Genomic DNA, 10,122 nt, shown 5'->3' with positions numbered 1-10,122 from the left:
AGTATGACTTTTTTGTCATATTTTTGACGACATTCTAAAGTATGACTTTTTTGTCATATTTTGGACGACATACTAAAGTATGACTTTTTGTCACATTTTGGACGACATACTAACCTATGACTTTTTTTTCATATCTTGAACGACATACTAAAGTATGACATTTTTGTCACATTTTGGACGACATACTAAAGTATTACTTTTTTGTCACATTTTGGATGACATACTAAAGTATGACTTTTTTGTCACATTTTTTACGACATACTATAGTATGACTTTTTTTCATATCTTGAGCGACATACTAAAGTATGACTTTTTTGTCACATTTTGGATGACATACTAAAGTATGACTATTTTTTCACATTTTGGACGACATACTAACCTATGACTTTTTTTTCATATTTTGAACGACATACTAAAGTATGACTTTTTTGTCACATTTTGGACGACCTACTAAAGTATGACTTTTTCGTCACAGTGTAGGATACAGCCTGTTTGTTTTTTTTTTGTTTTTTTTTCCATTAGTCAATGGGCAAGCATCGTGGTCAACATTTTAAATAATATGTTTTTCTCATGTTACAGTTGCTGAATGTTTCACTTTGCAAAGTAAAAGAAATGGAGATTCGAGAGGCTGAAAAAGAGATTTGCAGACTAGAGCTGGAAGCCAGAAGATCTCTAATGGAGAATAAACGGTATTGCATGAATCCCCCTTTGACATATACAGTACAGAAAATATATATTTTACACTCATTTCTGTTTTTCTTTTGTTTTGTTTTTTTAATTTAGAGTCCGAAAGGAATTACAGAAGGTTCCAGCTATCATGGGCCCTTTGGAGAGTGGCATGAAGAGTAAGTCTTAAAGACTGTATTTGTTCCTCTAATTATTGCTAAATCACATCAATGCATAGTCTGTGAATAAACCCTTCCATCGTCAGTAAAGAAGAAGATTTCTATAGTAACAGTGAGTCAGCTGTGACCTCATGATTTCTGCAGGGATGTATGTAATTTAATACATCGCTCTCACACTCAGCTCCTCTGTGTTTGGACAGATATATCTCTGTCTGGACTGCAGGACAGTGGGATGTCTGTCAGACACACCAACACGGTCCAGCTGAAGAGGCTTCAGGTCTTGAACATGTGGAGAGAGATCCAACGGCTGAAGGAGGAGATTAAGGAAAAGCTGGTGTCCACTGACACAACCGCTGCCACTGAGAAAGACATCGAAGACCTGAAGGTGCTGGCAGATAAACTACTATATTACTTTGCACACATAGTTAAAAGAACATACAATGTTTGCCTTTTCCCTCTTGGCTGCAGGTCATATTCAATCTGTGTTTTTTTGTTTGCTTTCAGGCAGAAACAATACGACTGATAGCCTCAAATGACCGACTGAAGACCACCAACCAGGCAAGGAAGTTTGACCTTTTTTCTGCCAAATCACTGTTTGTCTTAGTATTGAACACATTTACGCACATTTCCTGCCATGTGATAGTGGCTCACATGTTTTTTGCTCAACATTTTTCTCTGAAGAAACTGGAAAACAAAATCAACATGGTGCTGCAGAGAGAGAAATCGAGCAAGACCACAAGATGGTACATGTAGATTGTAACAGATGATGCTTTGCTGTAGTTCACCAAAGACCAAGTGACTCTTTCTTACTTTCTGCTGCTCTCCTCTGTTTTTTACCCCAGGGCTTTGTGGGACGGAATACAGTGTGATCTGTGCACCGAGAGATAAAAGCTTTATCCTCCACATGAGGGTTGCAGGGAGCTGGAGACAATCCCAGCTGACACAGGGCGTAAGGCGGGGGATCACACCCTGGACTGGTCACCAGTCCATGACAGGGCCGATAAGTTAGTGTCCAGTTAAGTTCTGCATGTTTTTGGACTGTGGAAGAGAAACCGGAGAACCTTGACTTAAGTTTGAAGACTTTTCAGGTCTTCAAACTCAACCCAGGCCTACAGCTAATTATTGAAGATGACTATGACCAGGATGATCGAGAACCTTCACGGACAAAGTATCACAATAAATCCAAGTGCAATCAGAACAAATACCGTAAAATTAAAATTAAACTATCACTTACTTGTTGTTAAATTGCTCTGCTTTTACCAAGGAATGTTTAAATGTACTTTCAGTGTTAAAAGATGACAGGTTTCACAGTAAAAAGTTGTGAATTTAAATATGTATGTTGTTTTAGTGGTGCATACAATATGATATGATTATTATATCATATTATATTATAAATATTGTTTTTTATAAGAACCACTTCCATTTGTTAATTGCGGTTTCTTTCAGATTTGAACAAATTCTGTACAGAGCTGTGGGTGAACATGGTACAACATGTCATCTTCTAATTTATAACCGTAGTTCACAACATAAACATATCTCTTTGTGAACAGAAAGGCCATAAAAATCTATCTACTCAGCATTGGGAGCGCTCTACTGTTTAAACACTAGAGGGCAGCAGGTGCATATGATAAAAGTGCTGTATGTTGTCCACAGTAAAGCCTGCATCAGAAATTTGTCTGAAAATTCCACCCCACAAACTCAGTCCTCATGAAGAGGACAGTGTTTCAAACTACAGCAAAGGTCATTTCAAGGATGTGATATCTTTATAAAGGTCACAGGGTGAAATACCAGTATTTGATGTGCCAACACTTAAAGTGAAAACCAAGAGAGTTTCTACTAAAGTTCCATGTGACTCTCAGTCAATTCTGGCTTTGTGGATAAAACTGCATCCATTTAATGTGTTCACCAATCCCAGAGAATGAGAAGACTACATGAATTATAGAAGATTTCTCTGGGTTGATATGGGGGTGACCTTTGCTCCTGACAAGAGCGAGTGCCTTGCTGTCTGCTAGAACCTAATCAGAGGTCAAAGTCTTGTGTTTGGCTGGCAGAAGCAGGAGTAGCACATTCTGTTTTTGTCCCTCAGTGTGAAAGCTCTGCTCTTCCTGACAACAACACCTCGTCCTGTGTACAGAGCTTCCTCGGGCCTGGATTATTTCCAGTTCAGCACCATGCTACTCCGGACTGTGGTTCTGCTCCTTCTTTGTGTGTCCACGGGCATGTGTGCCTCGTTAGTTTCTTTACAGGCTCAGGAAATGCAGAGGGAGAAAGAGGACCTTACTGAGAAGTCAGCTGTTGTTGCTGATGCTGTTGTGGAAGAAGGTGAAGCTGCTGCACTGGACCAAGCAAGTGACACACCTGCAGAAGAGAAACCAGAGAAGAAAATATTAGCAGTGGATAACCCAGAGGCTGACAAACACAAAGTGAAGGAAGCTGAAGATCCAGGAGAGGACAGTGACAGGTCCGCTGGAGACAGCCCTGCTGTGGAAGCTCTCAGTGTCATCCAGGAGCTACCTTCTTCTGCAGAGGAGGACACTGAGATCAAACCAGTCCAGACAAACCAGTCCTCCCACAGACCCTCAGTGAAACAGGATAATAACACTTGGGGCCTTAGCTCGATTAGAAATAGCTTCCAGGCTGCGCACGGATACTTTGACTCCCTGGTGGAGCTGGTGGGAGGTCGCGATGGTGTGTGTCAGTACCGCTGCAGATATGGTAAGACTTAATGTACCGCTAAAGCCATAGTGTGTAACTTTTGGTGATCTGTGTTGTTGTTGTTGTTGTTGTTGTCTTCGTGTGTTGAGGGCCAATTTTTTATAAGCAATTGAATATTGGGCCAAAACATCGGGCCTTAAAACATCTTCAGTCAGAACCAAAAACCTGCGTTTGCTGCCTTAAGCTAACAATAATGTGGACATTGTCTTTAATCAGCAGCTTGTTATGAAGACAAATGTGTGTAAGACACATACTGTTAATATTTATTGTGTATTTAAATTTCAAGAGTTACTGCTTCTTCTTAGAGCCTACCATATGCAAGTCATTACTTACTCCCCCCAAATCCATGAAAACAGCAGTGTTTTTATTTTTATTTTTCAAACCAAACATTTAGTTTAGGTTAATTATCAATTCTACCAAGAGAATCTATTTGAATAAGTGGAGTAAATCATCTGCCGGGCCAGATACTGATGCTGGCGGGCCAGTTTTGGACCACGGGCCATCATCAGTCTTCTGAAATGTTTTGCTTTCGTTTCATTTGGGTTTTTAGTCCTAGTCCGTTTGCAGTCGTCTCACTTTAAATGCTGCCGCTTTACTGTTGCTGCTCCATCTGTCCTGACATAAAACGACAGGAGAACAAAACACAGTTAAACTGTGAGACAGAGCAGGTTGTGTGAAGCAGACAGGCTTAATCAGCATTGTGTGAACTGACTTGACAATGGTTGGAATGTAATTTACATTACAAAACTGCAGTTTTATGTTCCTTAGAACAACATGTCTTAAGTATTGTGGCGATAATGATCTCTTAAAGGAGATTGAAATAAATCCACATGTAGGTATGATTACTATAGCATTCATGTGCATTATTTTATCTCTTGAGGTGTCAGATTTAATCAGTTATCTCGCCGTGGTTAATCAATCACTTATGTAAAGATAATTCACATCACGTCCCTATGGCTGCTGATACTGAGAACCAAATACATTCTGTTTATCTGTGTGGAAAGTAGACGTCTTGTACCTATAGTTACACAATCAATGCTGATCTCAATGACACAGAGACGTGTCACGTGATGGCGTTATTTTCTAAATCAACCTTCAAGTTACACATTCAGTTGATTTTCTTTGTTTTCTCAGGAGAAGTTCCACAGCCTCGTCCTGGCTACCAGCTCCAGGAGCCCAACGGCTGCAGCTCCTCTCTGGTGGGATTGCAGGTGAATGCTGCTGTAGGTGACCTGTTCAGCCTTCAGCTCAATCATCCTGCCCAAGATGCTTTTGATTTTGTGTCGTGGTAGCACTCTATACTAACATGTTCTGTTTGACAGCTGGACCTGGGGATCCCTGCTATGACTGAGTGCTGTAACCAGCTTGACGTGTGCTACGACACGTGTGGCACGAGCAAGTACGACTGCGACCTCGAGTTTCGCTCGTGTCTGCACGGCATCTGCTCTAACCTGAAGAAGAGCTTGGGCTTTGTGTCGCAGGTGCAAGGTGAGAAGTCTGTCTCTCCTTTCCTTCCTTCCTTCCTTCCTTCCTTCCTTCCTTCCTTCCTTCCTTCCTTCCTCCTGTCTCTGCACTGTGACCAAAAATATGAAGGAAGGTGGGACTAGTGGCTCTATTTCCCAAGCACATGAGGAAACGGTGGTGATATTCGCATGCTAGAAATTATGTTAACACTCCATCTCCTGTCTATCTCCTCTTATTTGGTTGATTTATGCATTGGACTCATGTGGCTGAGTTGTTTTTCTGTGAAGCTTCTGCTTCAAAAGCACGTCCAGGCTGCCGTGTGAACATGGCGGCACAAGATGGCATATATACAGTATATATATATATACATATATATATATATATATATATATATATATACATATATATAAAAATCTATTATATGTATATATATATAACAGATTTTTCTAATACTCCAACAAATTGAAAAAATTTTATAAATATATTCAGTTTCGCCTCTTAACTGTTACACATAAGACTTTCAATGATTTAAAAAAAAAAAAAAGAAAAATGTAAAATTAATCTCTGTCTTTTCTTCTTAGCCTGTGAGTCAGTGGCGGACGTTCTCTACAACACAGTGTGGACTCTGGGTTGCAGGCCCTACATGAACAGCCAGAGGGCAGCATGTGTCTGCGATGGAGAGGAGCGGGATGAACTGTAACACAGAACATTATGAACATTTCTCTTTTTCTTTTTCTTTTTTACAGACAAGCAAAGGTGAACATGAGTTTTTGATCGATTATTTTGTACTTCAAAATAATCACAGAAGAGGTTCCGGATCTCTTCAGCATGACTTTTGAAGTATATGAACTAAGAAGAACACATTAACACAACTAATGTTTAATACTTAAACGTATTAAAGATTTACATTAATAAGTAAACATGAGACAAGAGGATCTCTTGGACACATGACAAGTCAGACCATACGTTGTACAATAGGCATCCTGTATAGGACAAGAAGCTTGAGGGTCTGTCTTGGATATGGTTCGTTAGGAAAATAGATGTCTCTTGTTTGATTAAATGGTGATATTGTCCAAGGTAAAGATCATGGGACAGTATGGCATATCTGGACCCAACTTGTTTTCCAAGTTGTTGTATTATGGAAACAGGAGAAAGGCGGGGGTCGAAACATGTGATGCCTGCAAATAGGAGTGTTAGAGAATCTATATAGTGTTGGTTTTGCTTTTCTGAGGCAGAATTGTTCGGAGATTCGGCAGGAGCACATTCTCCCAAGCTGCTGTGGCGGCTTGGTTCTGACGCCTGACTTGTAACTAAATAAAATCCCTTTGTTCAGTACAAGTCCTGTGTCAGCGAGGTCTTTTTCTGCATCATCAACTCATCACCTATCGTTCAGAAGAAGAAGGAAGCCTGACAAAAACGACATTTTGGCGTCACGAACGGGGGGGTATTTTTGTTCCTGGTCAGCGGCGCCAGCGGCCTCTTTCGGTGGACCCACTCTCGCTCCCAGCCGGCGTTTAAAGGTGAGTGATTTTCTCACATTGGGAGCCAGTGAGGGTTTGTTGATTTGGCTGTTGGTTTGCGGTGGTCCTGTGGGCACGCTGTAAAGAATCATTTGTGTGGGGAAAGGCTGCGATGTGTTGATGGTGCAGAGGCCTCATCTAAATTTGTTTTTATTTATGGATATAAATAAAAAGGGGGGGAGTAAGGTCCCCTCTAAGAAGTGTTAACATAATAAAGGCCTAAACATGACATGTTAAGAGAATTCATAATAATGGATTAAACATGACATGATAAGAGAATGAAGAATTTACAAGATGTAAAGAAAGGACTTAGAAATCATGAATATAAAATTAGGCTAGTAGATCGGGACAAGTGATCAAACGATTAACAAAAACAGTGTTGAATATGCGGTGCCAGATTTCGAAAGGAACTGTAAGTCATGGTATTCATCGACTATGTGAAAGTTTGAGCTAATGAGTAACAAAACAGTAAGTTGAGTATGCGGTGCCAGATTTCGAAAGAAACTGTAAGTCATGGTACTCATCTACTTTGTGAAAATTGAGCGTAAATTCGGTAGGGACAATCTAAACGGTAGGGAACACTAAACGGTAGGGAAAAGGAAAAAACCTGTGCACAGGTGTATTTAGAGGACAAAAGGAAAAGCCCATGCATGGGTTTATTTAACCAAAGAAGTGAAACTGCAGATAGTGATAAATAGCGTGGTCCGCATGATGTGTAGTATAGTGAGTAACGTGGGAGCCAGGCTAAATGGCCATGTGTGGGAAGAACAGTACCTGCATGTGTGAATTAGATGGCAGCGTGAAAATTAATTTTGTGAAACGGCTAGATAATCAATGAAAGGCTGGTTAGGTTAGAAAATTCGGTAGGGATAGTCTTAGTTATCGGATCCGACCAGCAGACAAATTTGGTAGGGACAAAGATGAATAAATGTTAGTTAATCCACCAGGTCAGGCAACGAAATTCGGTAGGTAAAGGCGGACACGCTGTAGCAATCATTAAAGCCATGACAGGTAACGAAATTCGGTAGGGAAACCGGTATATAAATGGATCGATCGTAGAGGACTGCGCGCAGAGGAAGAGAAGGAGAGAAAACGCTTTACAAAGATAAAAGAGAAAGTGTTAAAATTAAGATTAAAATCAATTTAAAAAAAAATTGAGATTGGGTAAAATTAAAATTTGGACTAAGTGTTGTCTTGTGTTAGTTTGTGTTGTTCTGTGATGCATTACTTTGTGTGCCATGGCTCTGTGTTGTTTTATGTGTGTGTGGACATAAGCTCGTCAGAGTTTGTGTGAGGAGGAAAAGCTATTTTTGACATGTAGTCATTGGAGCCAGAAAGGCTGCTGAGGGGGAGATGGTCATTTAAAAGTGACGAACAAATACTAACATTTTAGATTTGTTGGTTAAAGTGAATTAATTTTTAAGCTAAATTTGTCTTAGAGTACAGTTTGACTAGCAGACATTATACATTGAATATTTGGAAAAGAAAAAAGACAGGGAGACATCTATAATCCAGATAAAGAATAGGGAAAATATATCAAGGATGATATTAATGATAAATGTGATAAAAGTAATAACAAAGGAGATAGCTTATTTAATTTAGGAAACTCTAAGAAGAAAAGATAATGCATTTATGATAAAAAGATAAACCATGTTTGGAGCATTATCTCATTTAAATGCCTGATTTGCTGTAGACAGCTGATATGTAAAGAAAAAGGCTGTGGTAGTTTGCATGAAATTGCATGAGACACATTAGGTGTGGATGACCCTTGAAGAAGTTGGAGAGACTTATATAAATAAAGGAAAATAAGTTAGTTAGTAAGTCAGAGCTTTTATTTTAGTTTAAGTTATTATATCATATGTGTTAGGTTATAACTAATGATATAATTGGATTAAGAAATAGTGAACAACAGGTTCTAAGAGTTGATTCATTGTGGTAAAAGAGCACAGTTGCTCTGATGTGGAGAGCTGAATCTTTTACAGGCTAGATTCACACACACACGCATTGTCAAATTAGTCAGGAAAATTTAAGAAATAAGCGGGAACTAAAAGAATAGGTTTGATTAGTATGTTTTGAAATAAAATAAAAAATTCGATAGATAAATAAATGACTACAGGAAAGCAACAGTACTAATAAATGAACGCATTTATCAAAGTAAATAATGGTAACTGGGTGTTTTTTAACCAAAATTACCTATCAACACACAAATTATTAATAATTATTCAATTAGGCTAAACAAAAAGGTTCTGATCAAGAGGAGGAGGAGCCTGCTTTTCTGAAAAAAGCCAAGCCGAGAGATTTTATTCTTTGAAAAAGCAGGATTTCCTGTCACTGTGAAATCTTAATTTGTTCCTGTATATGGCTGTGTAATAATGCATGAGATAGTCAATGCGTTTATGTGAATTGTTGATGACGAAGTGTCCCTGATCAAGACACTAAGTCCTTGGCAACTCCCAAAAATGGTTAGTTTGTTCTAAGTGGTTGTATGTTTTATTGGAGTATGAATGTGAAAGAATGAATGGGCTATTGTTTGTTTGAGCGATTCAAGAAGTGCTTTCAACAGCCCCAGCTGATAAATTATACGAAGCGCTTTTGGACTCTGTTATCGTCTGTGAGATGATGGGTACATGTATGTGAATGGTTTATTACATGAACGGTGAAATCTGCTCTAGAACACACCTCCCTGGAGCAAACAGAGGGGAAATACATGGGAAATCATGTATTTAAGCTGAATATGTTTCATTAGAAATGTTTTTTATCTCATAATAGGAGGAGAAGAGTGTGCTGTGTGGATGTGGTTGACGTGATGAGAACATTACTGAAGTGGTCATTAACTAACACATAAATCTGTAACATGTATATTCTAGTCACTATAGGGCTGAAATAATCTGGGTGATCAGTAATCATTTGTGTCTCCATAGACTTCTTTAAAAGTGTAATTGACTGTATGAAGCAACATTTTGACACATGAATTAGGTTCAGGAGATATCAGAGGTAATAAGGAGAGACATAGGACGCTGTGTTCTCTTCAGGGATCCCATGGCAGAGAAGAAATGGGGGACGCTCTGTCTCTTCTCGGGCCTTAAGTAAACACAATCACTGCCCAAATTGAATGTCTCCTGAAAACATACAAACATACATACATTTAATATAGGTATAGTGGACTGACCTACTAAAAACTGTGTAAACATAAGAGTCTGTTCTGTGTGTGTGTCTCTGTGTGTAATGTGAAGAGTGTTTGGAAGAGTATGTGTTTGTGCTGAAAGATGTCCAGAATGTGTTGCCAATCAAACTCATCTATGTTACAACTGAACCTTGCCATCTGAATTTCAATGTTTGAATGAAAAAGTACAAAGTCAAATGTGCTAATCTGGAAATGGTGTTCTGCTTCAAGGTGTTTATGATGGTGTTGACATTTATTATTTTTATTTGCAAAGTTAAGATACATACAATGGTAATTTACAACTGATTGGAATAACATTGAAAGATAAATTAATAGTGTCTCACTGTTTAGTGACTCAAGTTTTAGTGATGATGCAAATAGCAACTGGAAAATTAATGTAAAGTCACAATTTCTG

The 10,122-nt window shown here is 38.8% G+C and overlaps 1 protein-coding gene across 2 annotated transcripts; it reads left to right on the top strand.

Annotated features, from left to right (window-relative positions):
* The first annotated feature begins 2,926 nt into the window (after positions 1–2,926).
* pla2g12b (phospholipase A2, group XIIB) lies at positions 2,927–5,855 on the top strand. 2 transcript variants are annotated; one of them, XM_044045970.1, is made up of 4 exons: positions 2,927–3,560; positions 4,695–4,771; positions 4,883–5,048; positions 5,606–5,855. In XM_044045970.1, exons 1-4 carry the CDS (start codon positions 3,017–3,019, stop codon positions 5,722–5,724), a joined length of 906 nt encoding a protein of 301 aa, XP_043901905.1. In that variant the 5' UTR covers positions 2,927–3,016; the 3' UTR covers positions 5,725–5,855. The 2 variants fall into 2 exon arrangements, with proteins under 2 accessions (XP_043901905.1, XP_043901903.1); XM_044045968.1 differs by having other exon boundaries at positions 4,695–4,783.
* The last annotated feature ends 4,267 nt before the right edge of the window (positions 5,856–10,122 follow it).

The sequence above is a fragment of the Solea senegalensis genome, linkage group LG15 (assembly GCF_019176455.1).
Source record: "Solea senegalensis isolate Sse05_10M linkage group LG15, IFAPA_SoseM_1, whole genome shotgun sequence".
NCBI lineage: Eukaryota > Metazoa > Chordata > Actinopteri > Pleuronectiformes > Soleidae > Solea > Solea senegalensis.
This window is presented reverse-complemented; position numbering and strand designations above follow the sequence as displayed.